Here is a 21,517-nt window from a genome sequence, read left to right as displayed (position 1 = left end):
ATCTTTTCACGCAGCACGGGCCTCCTCACCCCGGGTCTTCCCCGAGTAATATATTTGACCCAGTCGCGGTTTAACAAAACCGTTAAAATCATGCAACACGAGCCTCCTCACCCCGGATTATCCCCAAGTAATATATTTGACTCGGTCACAGTTTAATAAAACAAAATCACGCAACACGAGCCTCCTCACACCGGGTCATCCCCAAGTAATATATTTGACTCGATCACAGTTTAATAAAACAAAATCACACAACACGAGCCTCCTCACCCCGGGTCATCCCCAAGTAATATATTTGACTCGGTCGCAGTTTAACATACCAAACACGTGATACGGGCCTCTTCACCCCGGGTCTTCCCTAAGTAATATATTTGACCCGACCACGGTTTATAGAACGGCGGGTCTCCTCACCCCGGGTCTTCCCCGAGTAATATATTTGACCCAGCCGCGTCATAAACATGCAACACGGGCCTCCTCACCCCGGGTCCTCCCTGAGTAATATATTTGACCCGGTCACAGTTTACCATCACATACACATTCACATACACACATACAAACATCTAATTCAAACATCCAACCAACAATATCACCACATACAATCCATAAATAATGGATAATCTAGGCATTCAATACTAAGCCTAATAGCAACCTTGAGGCTTAGAGCCCAAGTAAAATGTATAACCTTAAGGGATATATGACCTTAAACGAGTCTAAAATATCCTAAGGTGTAAAATATAATTTACACATGTCTTCATAAAGGCACAACCACAAACAAGATCATACAATACCAAACCAATAGTTTAAACGAATTAAAATCGGTTAAAATCATAATAAGGTGCGTATGCTAGCCCAAAACGTAAAAAGATTAAAAAGGGCATCATGAACTCACCTGAATCAATCGAACACCTGCAACGAGCTAGGACATCCCTAAGTGCACAATCACAAGCAAGGGCCTGTAAATTATACACAACGCGTTACTAAACTAGACTGCAAGAACACACTTGCCTAATGGGCCGCTCAAGCCCAACACTTTGGCCCAAGGCCCAACACTTGGCCCAAGGCCCAACACTTGGCCCAAGGCCCAAAACATTGGCCCAAGGCCCAACAACTTGGCCCAAGGCCTAATACTTTGGCCCAAGGCCCAACAACTTGGCCCAAAGCCCAACACTTGGCCCAAAGCCCAATATTTTGGCCCAAGGCCCAACACTTGGCCCAAGGCCCAATACTTTGCCTCAGCCCCTAAAACTTTTCAACTAACCCAAATCCACCCTAGGATTATGGCCGGGGCTAACCATGATGCACAACTCACCCGCCGGTAATCAAATCGAGTCGAATACGCGCGTAATAAATCTTAAAACCAATTGTCAAACAAATCAGACCCAAATGGACCAAATTCCCATCTTAACTTTTTCTTACATCATAATTATGTCACCCGAGTTGATAAGGTTGACGGTTCCTTTTTACAACTTTCAATTTAACATTTAAACGAAAATTCGCGCACCGCCGACTCGATTGACCAATCACCAACCAAAACAGCCCCGAGTATCAAAATTTAATTTTCCCACAGCCCTTAAACCCCCCCTAGGGCTGTACAAACTGATTCGGTCGGTCATCCGATCGATTAACGCATCAAACTCAACAATTGCCAATCCTACACCCGATAAACCCTAGTTTTCGAACTAAAATCGATTAACCGACCTAAACACCTCCATTGGCCATGAAATTTAGTATGTTGTAAGTGACATACCTAAGAAGATGACGGAGCACGAACTTCAATTATAACAGCCCCGAAGATGCGAGAAAGGGCATCCACCGGTTAAGCCTAAAACGAACTTATCGATCAATAACAAATATAACATGCAGATTTTAGCATGCAAAGATGTATTTTATTACATAGGAATACCATAGAATTAAATTATAAACATGTAATAAACTTTATTGTGTTAAAACCGAACCCCGAGCTATTATTTTTCGGACTTTTAAACTTTTTCCCGACATCTATACACACACACGCATACACAAAGATATGTTTTATATATACATTTATATATAAATTGAGTTCTAATAAACATATATATTCTTATTATACTAAAATGAACCGAACTAGTAACCGACTAGTGTGGGAATAACACAGTTTCTTTTTCCGTTATTGGATATATAAATACAAAATAATAATATTAATACTAACAATAAGAGTAATAATAATAATAATAATAATAATAAGAATGATATAAAATATAGGTCATAAATAATCAATAATAATCTTTAGATATATTTTAAAAATTAAACTAATAGTTCGTTAGTCTCAAAACACCATCAAATCACAAATCCGTTATAAGACTCGTTATTTTTTTTCCTTTATTAATTAATGTATCGTTAACAACTAGGCAAATTTTGTTGATGTATCTCGAAGAGCGCAATCGTTGTCATCTTATTTTTATCGTCATATCAACACTTATTCCACCTATAAGGTAAGTAATTCACATCTCACTTTTTACAGCTTTACATTTTGGGGGCGTTATGCGTTCACAACTCAACTATTTTATTTCACATTACAATTCAATTATTCGCGTTATTATGATGCTGCTAAATTAGTTATACGTGCGAATGTGACTATGTGTTCATTTTTGAGTTATGGTTGTTGGTATCTCATCCTCATCCTCATCGGCATTAGTACGATAATACTTCGTCGGAGTAGCTCGTTATCTATGTGATTCGAGCGAAAAGACAACTTTTTATATTATTGTTACGCTAGTTGTAGTAGTTCATATTTATCGCTAGGAATTGTCTTTTCAATACTAGACATAATCAAAAACTGTGATTACTTGCTCAACTTTATGTTGACAAACTATATATTTTCACGCATGACGCATGTAGTAGTTCATATTTATCGCTAGGAATTGTCTTTTCAATACTATACATAATCAAAAACTGTGATTACTTGCTCAACTTTATGTTGACAAACTATATATTTTCACGCATGACGCATGTAGCTTTTTGGGATGAATAAACAAGTTGAAGAATAGTTGGACTTTAGGTCGCATGACGAATAAAGATTTTTAGTTTTATTTTAATTATTTAAGTTGTAATGTTTATTTCTTTTGAGACAATGTTGTGCTTTGCGTACTTGATATATGAAATGAATAATTTAGATATTGGCACGTGTATTGTACTTTAGTGTCTTTTGAGCTATGATACAATTATATCGGGCCCCGGCATATTCCGCCATAGGTTAGGGTGTGACAAAACGTACCCCTCTCCTATTCGTTTTTACTAAGCATACATCCCCCCTCAAGTTTTGTATTAATACGATTCAAACATTTTTGTTGTTTCTTTTGTCATTTTGTTATCTTTTAGTATCATTATTATTTTAAAAAAACATTTTTTTTCTTATTTAGAAAAACATTTTTTTTCTTATTAAAAAATAGTTGGTTTTCTTCGTTTTAAAAAATGCTTTTTTTTCTACACTTGTTTTAATCTTTTTGAAGAGTGATTTTTTTTTTTAAAAAATTAAGAAATAGTTTACATTCTTTTATAAAAATTATATTGTTTTTTTTTTCGAATAAAAGAGTTAAATATCATACAACTTTATCTAATGAACCTGAAACTAGAAAAAAAAATCAAACTGTTTTGAATACATTTAAAAAAAAATAGAAAAGAAAAAGAAAAAAAACTAGCTAGAGAAAGTATACAAAACTTTTTAACACATGTAAAAAAATAAATAAACTTTTAGTAAGAGTTTTAAGAAATAAAATGATAAAAGTCAATAACAAAAATATATAAAAAAGCCTGTGAAAACAAAAATAAAAAGTTAATCGTTTTGAGAAATTATAAAATAAAATAAGAGGAACTGATATGTCAATTATAAATGTTAAGGGAAATAGAGTTTGGGAAGGGGGGGTACGGTTAGTAAGGAGGTTAGTAAGGAAGGGGATACGTTTAGCCTAACCCGTATAAAAAATATGAACAAATATAAATGGAATTATGGAAATAAATGGATGATTGGTAATTTTCAAACATTCCATTGAAGGATCAAGTTATTCTATAAAGGGAGACAAAAATGAGAATGATGAGAATAATTTGTAGACGCACAAAAAAAACCCCTCAAAAGAAAAAATAAAAAAAATCATAACTCAAAATTTAATAAAAAATGAAAAAAGTACAAACACAAAAATGTTTCCACCGTCTTTCTCATTCTCAAAAAAAACGAAAAACAATGTTGAGTGAAAAAGATCATTGTGTCATTTTGTTTATTATTGTGTTTTGTGTTTATTTTCGTCATTGATTGTGTTTTCTTTCCCTTGACATTGTGTCTTTTTTTCTTGATATTGTGTTATATCACTCAAAATTGTATTATATTTTGTTCGGCATTGTGTTATATTTTGCGATCTATTATGTCTTTTGTTTGTTTTCGTCATTGTGTTTCTGATATTGGCATTGTGTCTTTTTATCAGTTTTTATTTTTTAACGGGTTTGATGGGTGAAACATTTTCGTTTTTAAATTTTTTTTTGTTTTCTATTTATGTTTTTGAGTTATGATATTTTTATTTTTATTTTTTTGAATTTATTTTTAAAGATTTATTTATTTATTATCTTTACAAATCTTTTTCATATTTCTTATTTTTGTCTCTATTTGTATTCTATCTTTAAACTTCATTGAAATGTCACTCATTCCACTATGTGAAAGGAATGTTAAAATCCAATGAATAGTGATATTAATTCAAAATGCAATTCCTTTTATGAAAAATGTTATTTCATTGGAATTAATTCCAATTCTAATAAAATTCCTTTGAATTATGTGAACAAAACCAAACCTTAGTTTTTTTAACATTTTATTCTTTTCCTACCGGTCTTGTATCAAAGCACTTCTTAGTCATACTTCTGTGGTGTTCATTTTCTTATTCTAGTAAAAAACGAGCATACTCTCATAATTTATTAGGATGATAAGCAAAATATATTTTCCTCTGCTCCAATTTTAGACTTTGCTTTAGACCTATAAAACAGTTGAGCAAACCCTGATTTGTCACTTTTAATTGATTGGAAATAAAATCATTTATCGTAAAGTTGAACGCTTTATGACAAATGGGGCACAACCTTTGGGTAATTAAAACAGGCTCGGATGAAGCTATGTTACTGCTGGTCAAGTCATTGGGTGAATCAAGTCTCCAAGGGGTCAAGTCCTTATCTTTCCTTTTTTTCCCTTTATACCAGCAAAACAAACTTTCCATTACCATTGAAACATAAAACAGTACAAGCAACAGGAATCAGTATGGTGCTAAATTACAACAGCTCCCCAAATATGAATACCAATAGGCAAACCCCGTTCAAATCGTAAATCAGATATTTTCCGATCCAGTTCCCAGGAGTCTAGGACAACTTAACCAATTAGTTTTCAAAGTTCATGTAAAAAGGGGCCACATCAAGTTCACTAATTCATTTTCCTCAAACTAATGTTCTGAATCAAGTCAACATGATTATCAAGATAACTCCCACAACCACAACTAATGCAAAAGAATAAGAGGGGTAAAACCTCACTATATTTAACATTAGGTTAGGTACTCATGTCTTACATGGATTTGACAACCTAAATAGTGATAACTTTTGATAAATAAAATTGAGTAATACATTAAATAAGTATATATAAAGTTAAATTACAACTGCTATCGATACAACATTAGACGATACACTAAAAATATGGTAACAACTAAAGTAAAATAGAATTATGAGAGCATAAACAACACAATCGAAGCAATACGAACCTGTCATCAATAGAAGAAAGCTTTCGATCAGTCGAAAAATGTTCAGTAAAAGAGTATCAATAAGGTCGGCAATATATGGATATAAATAAATAGATTACGGTTACAGAGGAAAAGAAGGCGGGTTAGGTTCAGTTAAACATCCATATGTTTTTAACAATGAACCCGCTAAGTAAGTTTTAAGAGCTAAAATGCTTTCATATACATAGTAAATGTTTTCTTATATATATAAGAACGATCTAATTTATATTAAACAAGTTAAATAATTAAAATGTTCAGCTTATAAAAAAAAGGTTTTATAAACATACCTAACGTTTTTTAAAAATAAAATATGATTGTTAAAAGCAATTAGAGAAATCATTAAACAAATAATGTATAAAAAGAATTAAAAAAAAACGTATGATTAATAGAAGAATGACTTGTGGCAAGAGCAAACTTCTATTTATTATAAAGTATAGATGTTTTCTTATATATATAAAAACGATATAATTTATATTAGACAAGTTAAATAACGAAAATGTTCAATTTATAAAAATGTTTTATAAACAAAACCTAACGTTTTTTAATAATAAAATACGTTTTGTAAAAGCAATTAGAGAAATCATTAAACAAAAAATATATAAAAAGAACGTTAAAAATGTATAATTAATATGAGAGAGGAGCGAGAAAAAAAGAGTAAGAACAGATAAGAGAATTACATGTGGCAAGAATAAACTTTTATTTATTATATAGTATAGATATAGATGTTTTCTTATATACATAAAAGGGTATAATTTATATTAAACAATTTAAAATGAAAATGCTCCATTTATAAAAATGTTTTATAAACAAACCTAACGTTTTTTTAAAAATAAAATACGTTTTGTAAAAGAAATTAGAAAAATCATTAAACAAAATATATAAAGAAAACTTTAAAAAAATGTATAATTAATGTCTAATGAATAGTAGAGAGAGGTGGAAAAAAAAAGTAAGAATACATAAGAGAATAACATGTAAACTTTTATTTATTATATAGTACTAATTAATACCAATAAAAAACCCAACACAAAAATATTTTTTTAATTCATACCTCGACAAAAGTAATTAAGATATACATTATTATTGTACCAATACGATGTTTCAATAAGCAAAATTTATTTACAGAAAATGAACAAAAATTGTTTACAGGTCAATCAAACTAGACCTGCATATTTGCTCATCCTACTTAGGGATGAGCAAATTCGTACTAATACCGGTATCGATTTGGTACCGTCGGTACTAAATCGGTGCCAAAGTTTTGAGTTTCGGTATCGGGACTTGAACCGGTACCAGTATTTCCCGAATTTTTTACCTTTAGTACCGATATCGGTACCAAAAATTTGCGATTTTCGGGACCGGGACCGGTCGGTACCGATCTCATCCCTAATCGTACCTTCATAAGAGGCCACCATAGTTTTGAATCAAAATTGGATTGCAAAAAGTTCACGAGTCCTTAAGAAATTATACTACCAATGTCTACCCATTGAAACAAAAAATGACAATATGAAACGAAAGAAAATGAATGTAAGGTACAACTCCTGCTACATAGCGTCCAAGTCCGAGTCTGAGCCCGGCCCATGCTTGCTATTGCTATTGCTACTAATACGCTGTGGTACATTGTATAAAATGAGACCCAACACGAGGATCACACTCCCAAACAGGAAGAATGGGCTCAAAGTAACACCTTCAGGGACATATGGCAACGGAAGGGAAAGTATATAGATTGTAGTTGGCACTGAAAAGTAAACATACAACACAAGATTACACCTCAAATATGGAATATAACCATAATAATATAGTAACAACATTGTGTGTGTGTATGTGTCAGAGAGAGAGAGAGAGAGAGAGAGAGAACCTGATAAGACAATTGCTAGCGAAGAAACAACAGCGGAGGAAATTTTGACTAGATTGAGAACGGATATGTTGAAGGCAATATTGTTGACTACGTAAAGTAACGGTAAGAGTGGTGATCCATCACAGCCTGAAGTAGCAATCATTAAGAAGCAAGCACAATCAACCAGTGCATTCATTATAAACATGTAAACTGCAACCAACTTATCGTGTTGATCAAGATCTAGACAAGAATATTATTACCAGATGAGTTGTTGAGAAAGCAACCAGCACCACTCTTTACATATGAAGGAAGTTCATGAAAAGGTATGCCTTTGAGATTTGACAAGAATGGAAGAAACAGAAGCACGAAAAGAGCCTGCATGTTGGATACACTTTTGGGTTATTCTACTTTTTATATCTGCAAACAAAACAAGCTCTTGCAAAAGAACACTACACTTGGTAGACAAGAATGAGTGATTTTGAACCAACTTCTCATGAATGTGTTCTATTTGCATCATTTAAAAATGATTCATATTTCACGCAAATTCTTTGTTTACTAAGTCTTACAAATGGATAGATGGGACTGCAGATCAGCCCAACCCACATTAAAAACTACCAGCTTTGACTTGAACCTGATTTGACCCATTACTAAACCACTAATTTTGTCACATATACTGATGTGGTTGCTCTGCATGATATTAAGAATTACCTGGAACCCGGAACCAAATGAATTGACAACAAATATGTCAAGCAACTTCCCCTACACAAAATCAAATTACAACAAAAGTTAAACGTCAACTACATACTAACCAAGCATTGTAATTTCGCAAAGGCTGTAAAAAAGCATACCTTAAGATGGGTAATAGCATCAATAAAGACATATTCCTGTTCACTCAAACAAGCTAAAGTTAATTTACCGGGTTTTTTTCTTATGATTTTCCTGAAATATGAATTTTGTTCCTTGTATTAGGTTAGTTACCTTGATAATAGTTGCACCAGCCTGAAATGCACTTGATACCACCATCATAATTGGCCATAGTAACCCCACTCCTGAAAGCATTTGACCACTCTCTGATCCACTGCCATAAAGAAAATACAATAAACCATAGGCACACACACATACACACACACACACACACGTAATAATCAAGTAACTGAGCTTATCATATTACAGTCTAAATATGATATCAAGAGAACTATGATATACTTGTAAATTGTGAACAAAGAAACACCAGTTGTTGGTTATAGAAATAAGAATATTATGATACCTTGCAATAGCTGTAACAACTCCAGCAGCCACAAGTAGACATCCTGCAATTTTATTCCATGAGTACCTTCTCCCTAGAACTAGAGCAGAAAATCCCAGCTGCCATAACAAAAATGTCTGCAACGAAGCGTTTACATGAACCCATGTAAGATACATGCACTATACATATATATAGTGTGTATATTGCAAGTTTGCAACCTCAATTCTTAAGTTATATCAAATTTATCTTCTTTGGTTTTGAGCTGTATCTGAGTTTACAGTGTCAAAATACCAACACACTTTTTGCGCAAAGGTTTTAAGTTTTAGAAAGTAATTGGCGTGCCAAATATGATTTCAAAAACTATACTATTTCAATAAGAATATAACTTTGAATAAAATGCCTTAGGAGGTTTTATGCATCATAAAAGAACTAAGGGTGAGTCGTATGACCTATTTGACCGATTGTCCTTTTATAGCTATTATTGGGCTAGAAATAAATTAGCCCAAACCAACCCATTATGTTCAGAGTTGCTCTGACATCCTTTTGTTTATCAAAATCAATCAATATTAGCAGGCTAGAGAATTTTGCAGAATTTAACAATACCTGATTTAATATTGGTATAGCTGGTCCAGGTAGCATTGCTGTAAAAAATACGTAACATAGAAGTTTTCAGTTATGCTAAAAGAATTTAGGCACCCTAATTGGCTTCTACATTATCCGTTGAAACGTGATTATTACAATTTCAAGTGGGAGGATAAGATAACAAGTTGAAACAAAAATACCTGCAGCGTACATCCCAGAAACAACTCCTAGGGCTTCTAGCATACCAATAACCGCAAATCGCCATTTAGGAAGGCTCATCATCTCATTCGTTACAACTCCAGCACGACGCCTTACATACAAGATGGAAAAATAAATGGCAACATAGCTGTTTTAAACAAAAGATATCAGAATGCTATAATAATAATAATAATAATATGCAATAGAATAGAGAAAAAGGAAAGTAAAATGGTTACCCAAAAGTATTGACCTGGGCTAAGAAGAAGGGATACTCCCTCATAGGGACGAGGGCGAGTTTATACATGACTCGATTACCAACAGCCAGCACCAGCGTAACACCCGACCAAAATATAATTCTTCTACCGGATTGGGCTTGTGACTGTGAACACCGAACCACGAATTTAGGGTTGAATCGGCGGCGAGCAATCAACCCATGTGCATTCATGTTCCTCCTCATTGCCATTGCCATTGCCATTGACGAGGAGGAGGAGTAAGGATTAGGGTTTTGCAGGAGAGGAAAGAATGATGATTTTGATACATTATTGTTCAGTTTGAGTTTGAATCTGAGATTAGGATGCGTAAGAGTAATGGTATTGCACGCAAAACCCATTTGACTTCAAATTCAATCCAGAAAACAAGAGATTCAATCAATTTTGGATTGGATGTTCATTCATCCTCACCACCTACTCACTCATATTCATGCTTCTTTTCAACGTGTCGAATGCCTGCCTGCCTGCCTGCCAACAAACACACGACACGATTCATGTCATCACATTAAAACTAAATAAATAAATAATAATTTGCCATTATTTTTTTTCTTTAGTAGATTGCAAACATGGTTTCTTTCCTAGTTTCGGCGGCACCAAATTACTCGGTTCCCGAGTTTCATAAACGAGGGGATGGAAAGAAAAGGTTGTGTTCCTAAGTTTCATTAAAGAACAATAGGTGTGTTTTCGGGTTTCATTAAAGGAAAAAAAAGCAAAGGAAAGAAAAAGAAAATGAATGGTTTTATAATATAATTTCTTTCTTTCCATTTTGGAAGGAATTAAATGGATGAAAAGGAAAGGAAAATGAATGAAAAGAAAGGAAATGAATTCCTTTCCTTTCCTTTCCTTCGTTAAGTGAGCTCGGGAACACATAGTGCATTACTCAGCGATTGGTAATGGTTACCTGCCTAAATAGCTTTAATTGGTGGAGGGTGTTTGACCTGGAACAGTGGCAGAGCCGGAAATGTTTTTCTATGGGTTCGGAATTTTTCGATGCTCGCTTTTTTCTAGACGTTAGAGTATTTGGGCCCGGATGGGTCGGGTCGGTCATTCGATCATTTAAATAAAATACAATATTACTATAATAATAAAAGAAAAGTACATCGTCAATATTCAATAACATATATAGTCATATTAAATAAAAAAAATATATTACTTATTATTTTTGTTTCAACGCATTTGCATGTTTTGAAAACGATTTATAATTTTTTTAATCGCAAATTTCAACAAGAACTTATTTTTAATATAATAAATGCAAACTTCATTTATATAATTGATTGAAGCTTTGAAGTCTTAAATGTCACACCCCGATGAGCGATTTGCGGAAGCGTAAAACGGAAATGTAACAAACACCTCTGGTATCAACCACATTGTTTATAAAGAACAATACAAACTAGTTTACAATATTTACATCAATCTAACTTTGTTTACAACTAGGTGATACAAACTAAATCCAGCCCATTAAGCGACTTTACTTCTTACTAGCACACTTGCATCAATTCACCCAGCATTGATCGAAAGTCAAACACGTAGCACATTGACTTTCTAATCCAATCCAGTACCTGAAAAACATGTTAAAACGGGTCAACTACAAAGAGTTGGTGAGTTTCACGAGTTTCAAGAATTCAGTTGTCCGTACAACAATTACAGTTGTAAATACGCAAGTATGTATGTATGTACGTTCACAAGTACGTTTGTTTGTATGTTTATGATGTAATTATGCTAAGCTACAGCGAAGCCTTGACTGTTCGTGCTGCGTGCTTCCATTTCCCACGCTCAATCAACCACCGTGGCCCCCTTTCAGCCCACAACATGCCCCGAGTAGCTATGTCTAACACTACATAGCGTGTTTGTATAATTATGGTCATGTGCAAACGGGATAATGTCTCAGCAAACCGTGTTGGCCCCGCCTGGGTTTGTCAAACCAATAGTACTATTCACAAGTCACCGACTCGAAGTTAATCACTGTGTTAGTGGGGACTTTCGTGTGTTAGCACTTAGATAATTCCCATCATCAAACAGTTCAGAGTATATATAGATATGTATCAACATGTTTTTCACCCCAAAAGTTCGTAAAAGCAGTTTAAAAGTGGGGTCATGAAACTCACTGTTTAGTAGATAATCAGTAGCACGTCGGTTCAAGGTTTGTATAACTTGCAATCACGGTTTCCTATGATCAATATTATAATAATATTAATATTTTAATATTATTATAATCTCAATACTAAACTGGGCTGTATAACTAATCTGGGTATAGCTGGAACGCCCAGAAAGTGGCAATAGGCTTAGGTTGTGATGTTGTTCAATGTCTAATACTTAAAACCGAACTTGGCTCAGATTCCCGTTTTCCTAGCTGGGCCAAGTTGTTCGTTTACGCGTTCAGAAAACAGTTATGGGGAAATAAGCTTGGGTAAATGTATTGGTTAACAAAATGATTAAGTTATAAAGAAGAATCACATACTGGGGTCCCGGATTAGCTACGGGGCCCGTTTCCGTTTATTCAGTTTGATTTAAGAAGAAACGCACACAATCTATCTGGATTGTCTAGGTTTCTCATAGAAAAGTTTGTTTTTACTTAATTAATCCAAAAATATGATTTTTGATCACTCTTGGTGTTTTGATATTCCCGCAGGTTTGTTAGTCGCGAACTTGCCGGTTTTTATAAAAACTGAATTTGTTTAATCTTCAAATTAGCATAATTAATTAACCGTTAATCATTAAATTATGAAAATTTAGCCACTTATCAATTATAATATGTAGATTTTTATAAAAATATTTCTGGAATTATTTGCTGATTTATTAATTTATAAAAATTCATTTTATCAGCTATATTTCGCCTGAAAATCGTCCGTTTATCCCAAACAATTTCCAAAAATTCCACAAAAATTCCTGAATACTCAAATTATGTCCCAAAACAATCTGTGTCAATTCCAGAACGTAAAAGGCATGTGCAACATTCTTTTCGGCCCAAATTCGGCTATAAAAATTCACACGAACGCATATGTACAAAACACCCTTAGACTTCTCCAAATGATCCCAAAATTCATATGTGATCAAAATACATTAAATCTGAGTTCCCTAAAAAATTTCATAATTTTTCAATCATTTTAACTATTTTTCCCAAATAAATGTCCCAATTCGGTAATAAATTCGCCAAATATTCTCGGATGGTCGAAAAATTACCAAATTTGAACAGGGACTCAATGACATGGTCCCTGATGTTCCTGAAAAATTTCAAGGCCTAATAATATGCACATCACAACCTTAACCTAAACAGCCCGTAAGTGAGTGTTTCGGCATTACCTTAGTGGTTTTGGTTCGTTTCCGCCTTTCTAATCAACCTTTCAAGCTCTTGTGCTCCTATGTAGGCTAGATAAAAGTCCTATATCACAAACCAAGCAATTTTTCGTCAACATAACAGCCCTTAACTTAGGGTTTCGGCTAGTGCACAAAAACGAACTTTTGAACCGTAAAAACGTCGTTTCAACCCTTTAATCCGTGTTTATGGCCAAAAAAACTATCAAAACAGGTTCCTCACCATGTGTATGATCAAAACATGTTTATGGACCATTTTTAGGGTTTTTACATGGTTAGGAATGATTTTTGGCAATCAAGCTATGTTTATATGGTATTAATCGAGTTTAAACGAGTTAAACTTAGCCAAAAATGAAGCTTTTTACCTTGTTCTTGCTGGGTTTTGGGAGGACCAGGTTGATATCCAGATTTTTCCACAAGAAAATGGCCTTAAAATATCTTTGACTTGTTTTATATTTAAAGGAAAACCAGGGGGTTTCTCCTATTGCAGCCGCCCCAAAAGGTGGGGTCCATGGGCCCCCCTCTTGCTCTTTTGTCTCGTTTCTCGTGCCCTTACGTGAAATCTCGACCCCAAATTTATTTCGGGTTCGTTTTTTGGCGCGAAAAACGTATCGAGTGCGACAAACAGCGCGAAAACGAGTGTTTTTCGGCTAGTTTTGTGTAAAATTATAAAAACATACTATACGTTTGTAAAAATCAAAAATATTTTCACGGATCGCTTAAAACATTTCAATTAAGTGTTTGGTAAGTCTTTTTCGGCTTAAAGGATGATACAATGCTTGGTTTGTAACTATCTTTCGCGTTTAAATCTATAGCGGGTAGTTAAACGAGCATGTTTTCGTTTAACTTATTTGCTATCGAACTAAGGCCATAATACTAGTATATTAGCTTATATTAAGCGTATATCACTTATAGATTGCCCCCCGAGATATCTGGGTCATAACCAGACCCGCTCGGTTAATCGTTTGTTCGTTACGTAATAAGCGTTTAATCGTTAAATCGGTAACTGTATATTAGGATGTACCTGGTTTTGGCTCAAATGTCACACTAAAGCAATCAAAGAAAGAGATGGCCGGCCATTATTGTTCTCTGGTTGAAGCATTGAGGCAAATTGGCAAAGAGTCGATGACGAGTAGATGATGCCTGGACTCTAGTTAATAGAAACATAAATTTATCGGTATGTTTAATTAAGAATGTTAATTGGGTTGGTCTTATTCACCCATTCTATGAATAATTTTGAGTTTTTTTATAATCTATATATGAGTTATCATTGGTCCATTTATAGTTTTTTTAGTAATTTTGATAGTTCTTTTAAAGCTTTGTATAGTTTATAAAAAAAGATTCCTTACTAATACAAACTAACTAATTTTTTTATAATCAATGAGTTCGAATGTTTTTTAAAATGACACTGGGCTCGCTCATGAAAAAGAATTGGTTCGCTCGTTAATTCGATATTGTATGATATAAATAGAACCGAAAATGACCGGGTTCGGCCCTATGTGGCTCCGCCACTGACCCGGAAGGCGGTAGTTCAGGGTAGTTCAGCTATTAAATATCTTTTGGGCATGCGGTCTGTGAAATTTTGTCATTTTTCATATTCGTGTACTTGACCCGTTTTGTAATTTGGATCTTTATTATTCATAAAATTGCATTATTTATGTTCCATTATGGTATACTAGGTTATTGACCCATGTACGACACTGGTGGAACTATATAAATCGTCTAAAAAAACACATAATTTAAAAAGACAACATAAGTTGTAATGTCTTTTGGGACGACAACATGATATTTAGTTAAAAAACTGGTATGAAGAAGAAAATGATTGTCAAACACAAAATTAAGTGAACCTAAGGCTCGTTCACTTAAACAAGCGTCTTTGGAGACACAAACTTGTTTAACTCATGAACGACTTGGCTGGTTTACTCCAGTACAAGGGCATTGATAAATTCAAATGCCTTCTGATTCCTCCATTTATCACATACAATTCCAGATGCGATTTCAAAACCTTAGCAACAATCCAAGTGAAAAATTTTATAAATAATATAATATTAATAATTGGTTGCTAAAAACTTACTTAATGGCAGCCTTGACCTATTCAAAGTAACCTTCTTCTCAAGTCTCACAGTCAAGTCAAAACTGAGAAGTCTATGGTTGGCACACGGAAAGCCATTCTGGTTAATTTGCCATTAAGGGATGGCAAAACTTCGCCAACAGCCTGCAAAAAACAGAAATAAAAGCTTAGAAATTATAATAAAAACAATAATATTCTCAAAGCAAATAAATGAATTACCTTGGCAGCTCTAATGCTGCTGGGAATAAAGTTGAAAGAAGCGGTTCTTCCACTTCTCCAGTCCTTCAATGATGGACCATCAACAGTGTTTTGGATAGCTAAAATGTGTTAACAATATAAGACAGCGTATGTTATAACCCATCATCTAATAGTAACTGGTTTGATAAGCCAACTTAAAAGCTACATTACCAGTCATGCATGAAATGCTGTAATAAGACCCTTAACAATGCCAAACCTACCGTTAACGGCCTGAGAGTGTTACAAAAATGTAAGTCTGATCATACAAACAAAGTGGGCTCCAGCTGCGCCCCAATAATGTAATTGGTAAGGTGAAATCCAATCAGACCTTTAAGTGAGCAATGAGCAGCAGTTTTGTCCTTGTCTGTGAAGACTCCAGGGGACTTGACCACAAAGTAGGCTCCAGCTACACTCCATGGGATCTTTTCTAGGTTCCTAAAATGTTCAAAACAAAATAAAAATTAGAGAATTTGAAAAGAAGACTTTTTTCAAAACAGATGATGTTGGTATTCAAATTGATTTTACCTGAAGCCAAAAACACTAACAGGCTTCTCACCAAACAGAAGGGTTCTCATCCTTGACTTGTAGTTCATGATGCTTCCATTGACCATGATCGCTGTCATACTTAAACATGTATGTCTGCAAGCAAAATTTATTAACTAAATTTATTAAAACAAAACAACAAAGATTGATAAACGTAGACGAGTACTCATATTATTGGAACTGAATATATGAATGGATAAACTTGAAATAAAGAAGAGCTCGAAAAAAGAAGTAGAACGAATCCCATTAACTCCTAAAAATGTATCAACTTTCAATTATGTATATATCTAAAATAAGTTATACAGAAGACAAACAAACTTTGATGTAAATAGAGGATGAAACACCAACACATAAAGTTGTGATACAAATCATCAAGATTTGAAAGATTTGAATTATGAACAAATTAAAGCCACATATCATCAAGTAAATGCCTAGAACCTCAAATCAATAGTTATGATACAAAAGACAACTAAAAATGTTTTCCAAATGTATCAAACTGAAACATCAACCCAAAATAATTTCTTAAGACCACCCAACGTCTCCAAAAACCTGCAAAAACAATAAACGAAAACAAAAAACACAAAATTAACAGAACATACAATTACATGGCAAAATGTCCATTAGAAATACACCCAATTTGCTTTCAACAATTCAAACTTCAATAAAAAATTCAAAGATATGATGTTATGCATTTTATTTCAATAAAACACTTGAGCCAATAACATGCAAATCCATCATCAATTACCTTCTTGGAGTCTCAAGGTAAATTCTTTCAGATACAAAACAAGCTTTTAGCTTCTCTTTAGCTTCAGGATCGATCAAATTACCATCATTATCAAACTTTGCAGGAGGCTGGAACGCATTTATGTAAAATTCGGTGAAGACAAACCAGATTAGTAATTTGAGGTCAGCAAACTACAAATGTGAGAAGCATAAGTTACAAACTCTATTGCACCAAGTTAAGTGACCAAAAGTATAAGAGCTGGTACAAATCAGACAACACAATATACAACAGTTGATGCCAAGTATCTCCCAAAATTGTATGTTTATAAATTTCTATTTAAATTTAAATAATATTATTTGAATGCATAGGAAATATAAAATAGTAACTTCTTATGAAAATAATTTGACTTAATAGAAATTAATTGTAGAAGTAGGCGATAATGTGACGGTTTGTGATGTTTGTTGTAAAGAAAATGAACGTTTTTAGAAGAATTAGAAATATGAGGTGGAGTTGATATGATGATTTGTTATTGTAGATGATCTTAGATGCAGTTAATAAATAATTTTCACTTGAGTTAATAAAATTGGATATTTGTTTAATGGTTGATATGAATGTTTATGTTATGAAATGGTTAGTATGTAAATAAAAATAACTATTTGCTCTATACTTTCAAAAGGTGGGTTCCCATGCTTCAAGACAAACTTTCGGTCAGTGTTGGTTCGTGATTGTACCGGTACGATACCGACATGTGGTATAGAAACAGAAAGAGAAACGTCTAAGAGTATTTTGACACATGTTTTACATTGATTAAATGAATACTTGTACCAGTGCCGATGTTTGGTCATAATTGGTTTAGTTTGCTACGGTACTCACAACATCTTTAAAAAAAAAAAAAAACACGTCTACCACGAATTCAATTCTGTTATTAACTTATTATACCCTTGGTATCGATAGTTGTCTGGATGCTATCGATTTGGCTTGTCATGATAAAGAAAAACAATCATAATAAAACTTTTATCAAATCATACATAAAAATAAGCAAGTCCTAGATTCAAAATTTTATGATATATTGTATTACGAAATACCGAAAAGAGTAAACAGGGTCTCACTTATATGCATATATATAATATATAAATAAAAAAAAGAAAGAAAAAACTAAACGACGAGACAACTTTGATAACATCCAGCATACTAGGCGGGAGCTTCTAAGCGTATGTAATCATACAAAATGCCTTGAAACGGGCTTTGGTTCCGTGGCTGTTTTAGATAAATAATGTTTTCTCCTTCAACGAGTAAGGAGCCAGAAATGTCTATGTGGTATAGCCAGTATAGACCATGAATCCCATGTCTTGCAATCGCATTGTCACGTCCTATCAAACCTGTGGTAAATATTGGCCGAGCTTTGTTTGGATCATTTACTCGAACCTATAATAAGCACAAAAGTATATGTAATAAAACCTTTTAATTCGGGTTGAGTTTTAGCTAGCTTGTACTGCTACTGCTACTACTATGTACGTACCTGTACTTCTGCAAGAGTTGCCCCAGCCAGTGCCATTCTTAACTTATAAGTAGCAGCACGCTGTACATTCTCAAGTCTAAACTTTATTTGCCACGTCGTTCCTTCATACGAATTGTCTTCTTTTCTCCTGCAAATGCCACAAACATTTTTCTATATCAAAATTTTTGTAATGGTTACTAATGCAATGGTAGTTGTACCTTGGAACTTGAGCATAGAACCAATCTTTTCGATAATCACTCTCTCCAACTGTGAACACCAAATCGCCATCAGGGTACAACTCACCGTATCTTTCCCATAACCCATACTGCCTAAAGTTGCTGGTACAAACCAACAAAAACATTATGAAGCTACCACCTTGGTGAGTTGTAAAATAAAAATAAAAATAAAAGCAAACCTCTTGGGATTATTGACAAAAAGTTGGTTGACATATTTGGGGTCAGGGTCGGGGACATGGAACTCTGCAGCAGACCGGTCTGGGATCCCTATTTCCCACAAGGTAGGACCGTCTCTTGGAGGCTCATACACGAGATCCCCCACATTAATATCACAGCCTACGACTTAAAATACAAATTAGCAAACAACTAAGATGAGGATGACTATGATGGAAAAACTAGTTTGAAACCTGCGGTGATGGTAATGGGAAGATGATATTTGTAGTCTCCAACAAAACCATGGACCCACGCATACAAATTATATTCTCCGCATCTTACACTGTTAATAGAGAAACCTCCATTGCAATCCGCTTCACTCCAAAACTGATAGTCCTGTGTCACATATCCCATTCAATTAGATACATGCTTTTTTTATTTTACCTGTTAGAGACTAACAGATTTAGGGCCTTCACCTTGCATTCTCTTTGCCATGACCCAACATCTCCTGGTGGAGCTAACCCTACATATGCACCATTCGCTGGTATATCATCATTGTCAATGTATCTGAAACAAATACGATTTCAACATTGGTCAAATTGTAAATCTAACAGCTACAAAGAGACGATTAAACAAAGTCTAAAACTCGAGTTACCTGTCACGGACAAGTAATCTACCGCTAACATTTCCTCGTTCATGTGATTTCGGAAAATCCTCGGATGCTGGAAAGCTATAAGGCCAGCTATTTACCTCAACCACCATCTGAGATAATTGAAACTAACATAAATCAATAATACTTGCATCATACAAATATTAGAACATATTTCTACCTCCTCACTCAACCTGTCTTTTAGCATCATCCCAAAGTGTAAGAGGATCTTGACCACCAACAGTTGAATTTAGATAGATAAAAACGGGTCCGAACACCTTTTTCCATGGCTCGCCCTGCCCAAACTTTGGAACTTGATTATCACCAGCATAATGGGCACCTACAAAAACCTGTCGTTGTATAATATTAAAAATGGTCCTTTACTATGAGCATGTGATGATTGAGAAGATGGTAAGGTTTACTTACAGCTAAGCAAGTGGGACCCACATGGGAACATAGGTTCTGCTTGAGGGGCCCACCACTTCTGAACTCATTGCTGGGTGTAATTTGCCAAAATCCAACCGCCGGCTCATGTGATATCCACCCATGTACCATGAGATCTTTGTTCTCACAAGTATACTGATACTTGTCGTCTACCTACACAAGTACGAAACCTAGGACCGATCAAATCATTGCAGCAAACGTGTACCATATACTTTCAATATGGACAAACCACCTGGACCATTTGTGTAACTTTCTCTTGTTTTAATAATGCAATTTAGCATACCTCTCCTTTGAATTCAGGCGCAACTGGGTTAACTAATGAAACAGCTTCCTGAAAGGCAAGGGGTTGGGCTCGTCCTGCTAATCGGTCATCTGGCAGGGGCATGAATCGTCTTCTATCATCTGCTACTGCCATGTAGTGAAACCTATCCAAAGGTACAACTCATTAAGTTCATGGTACATAGAAAAGTGATGCACTAATACAAGACTAATTAAACCTAGCCTACTTGTCTTTTCGTAGTTTGAATGCAATTCGCGTTTCGCCAAGGCTGAAAGCTTGCCAATCTTCAGAACCCAGGTGTTCATAAATGGCATATGTATAGAAACCAGAAGAACCACGAAGCACAACAAACCTAAAAGAATCATATATATAGTTACAATCATATATATATCATGAAATGGGAAAATAAAATGAACCTTTTGTCTATGTTTATAGGAGCAAGTTTTCCTTTTAAGGAAGGATCCCATGGTCTTGAAAACGACACTTCTACTTGTTCTTGTGTTTCCACTATAACCTTAAAGCTTGTTGCATTGATCCTGCAAGGAAATAGTATTGGTCATTTTCGTTTGGATGCATGTTGTGTATTGTTATTTTGAGAAGTAAGTTACACTTCAAATACTCCTTTTCTCCCCGAGTCATCTAGAGCACTCCACACAACATCCCAGTACCTGCATAATAAATATATAAATAAATAATTTATGTTATGATATTTGAATTAAAACTTACTTACCCTCTATTAGCTTCTTGATTAAGAATCTCAAGAAGATTGTCAAGGCCATTGTATCGGAGGCCGGTGACTAGCCCCCCGGGGTTTGACAATGTGAGTTGCAGTATACCATTATCAATCACCACCTATACATACATACATACATACAGAACAATGAACAGGTTCAGAGGAATCTTGTATTAGAGAAAACAAAGGAAGGGAAAGGAATGAATGAATTACATGGTGATCTTTAATACACAATCGGACACCAGTGGATGATGATGATGATGACATTGTTCCGTGATGATCCCCTGAGATGACAGTAATAAATAAATAAAATATATCTGATATCAAAATGTGAAAGACATATGTTTATGGCCCTTGAAAATTAAGTGATTGATAAAGGGAAGGTCGTTACCTTTTTTTCCACAAGTGCAGAAGCAGCAGCAGATGGCACTTCTTAAGCCACTCCGAATTCCCATCAAAGTCAAATTGCAATTGCCCGTCGGTCGGTCGGTCGGTCCAGATGATTTCCCGCTGCTCGTCCGATGCTACGTTATCAACGCCGGATCATTTGCAGATCATATAACCCACCACTTTAATTTGGGGTTCGGTTAAAGGCCAATAACCAAAAACACGTTACTGTCAAGACGGTATGGAGGACTAGTTTTTATTCAATTTATTTTATATTATTCGTTTCTTATATTTATATATATTTTTTTGAATTTTAATTTTATTTACTATAACAAAGTCAATAATAAACT

At 34.4% G+C, this 21,517-nt stretch overlaps 2 protein-coding genes and 1 pseudogene across 2 annotated transcripts; all 3 read right to left on the bottom strand.

Annotated features, from left to right (window-relative positions):
- Nucleotides 1-7,186: 7,186 nt before the first annotated feature.
- LOC143590871 (protein CLT2, chloroplastic-like) lies at nt 7,187-9,983 on the bottom strand. The gene is made up of 10 exons (XM_077071220.1): nt 9,868-9,983; nt 9,634-9,779; nt 9,455-9,492; nt 8,873-8,988; nt 8,584-8,683; nt 8,454-8,489; nt 8,314-8,364; nt 7,866-7,980; nt 7,627-7,752; nt 7,187-7,506 (listed from the first exon to the last, which is right to left on the bottom strand). The coding sequence occupies exons 1-10, from the start codon at nt 9,933-9,935 to the stop codon at nt 7,313-7,315; spliced, it is 990 nt and encodes a 329-aa protein (XP_076927335.1). The 5' UTR covers nt 9,936-9,983; the 3' UTR covers nt 7,187-7,312.
- Nucleotides 9,984-14,254: 4,271 nt separating this feature from the next.
- LOC143590869 (glyceraldehyde-3-phosphate dehydrogenase GAPC2, cytosolic-like) lies at nt 14,255-17,535 on the bottom strand (annotated as a pseudogene).
- Nucleotides 17,536-17,948: 413 nt separating this feature from the next.
- On the bottom strand, nt 17,949-21,060 carry LOC143590868 (uncharacterized). Its single transcript, XM_077071219.1, has 15 exons — nt 20,994-21,060; nt 20,778-20,899; nt 20,656-20,715; nt 20,464-20,583; nt 20,274-20,399; nt 20,051-20,192; nt 19,750-19,920; nt 19,518-19,673; nt 19,330-19,436; nt 19,151-19,241; nt 18,929-19,070; nt 18,701-18,857; nt 18,504-18,623; nt 18,307-18,433; nt 17,949-18,212 (listed from the first exon to the last, which is right to left on the bottom strand). Exons 1-15 carry the CDS (start codon nt 21,045-21,047, stop codon nt 17,979-17,981), a joined length of 1,929 nt encoding a protein of 642 aa, XP_076927334.1. The 5' UTR covers nt 21,048-21,060; the 3' UTR covers nt 17,949-17,978.
- Nucleotides 21,061-21,517: the final 457 nt, after the last annotated feature.

This window comes from Bidens hawaiensis, unplaced genomic scaffold (genome assembly GCF_021521415.1).
Source record: "Bidens hawaiensis isolate Kalapana, Puna unplaced genomic scaffold, B.hawaiensis_p1.1 tig00039027_1, whole genome shotgun sequence".
NCBI classification, from domain to species: Eukaryota; Viridiplantae; Streptophyta; class Magnoliopsida; order Asterales; family Asteraceae; genus Bidens; species Bidens hawaiensis.
Note: the sequence above shows the minus strand (reverse complement) of the source record. Positions and strands in the feature narration are given on the sequence as shown.

Bases quoted from the DNA above. Each gene is read 5' to 3' on its own strand.
- LOC143590868 (XM_077071219.1), bottom strand. From the start codon at position 21,047: ATGTCATCATCATCATCATCCACTGGTGTCCGATTGTGTATTAAAGAT. The intron at 18,858-18,928 runs GTTTCAAACTAG...TTTAAGTCGTAG, and splicing joins TCCCATTACCATCACCGCAG to GCTGTGATATTAATGTGGGG. The intron at 18,434-18,503 runs GTACAACTACCA...TGGCATTTGCAG, and splicing joins TTCTATGCTCAAGTTCCAAG to GAGAAAAGAAGACAATTCGT.
- LOC143590871 (XM_077071220.1), bottom strand. From the start codon at position 9,935: ATGTATAAACTCGCCCTCGTCCCTATGAGGGAGTATCCCTTCTTCTTA. The intron at 8,365-8,453 runs GTATGCTTTTTT...GATTTTGTGTAG, and splicing joins ATGCTATTACCCATCTTAAG to GGGAAGTTGCTTGACATATT. The intron at 7,507-7,626 runs GTTCTCTCTCTC...TTTACTTTTCAG, and splicing joins GCTAGCAATTGTCTTATCAG to TGCCAACTACAATCTATATA.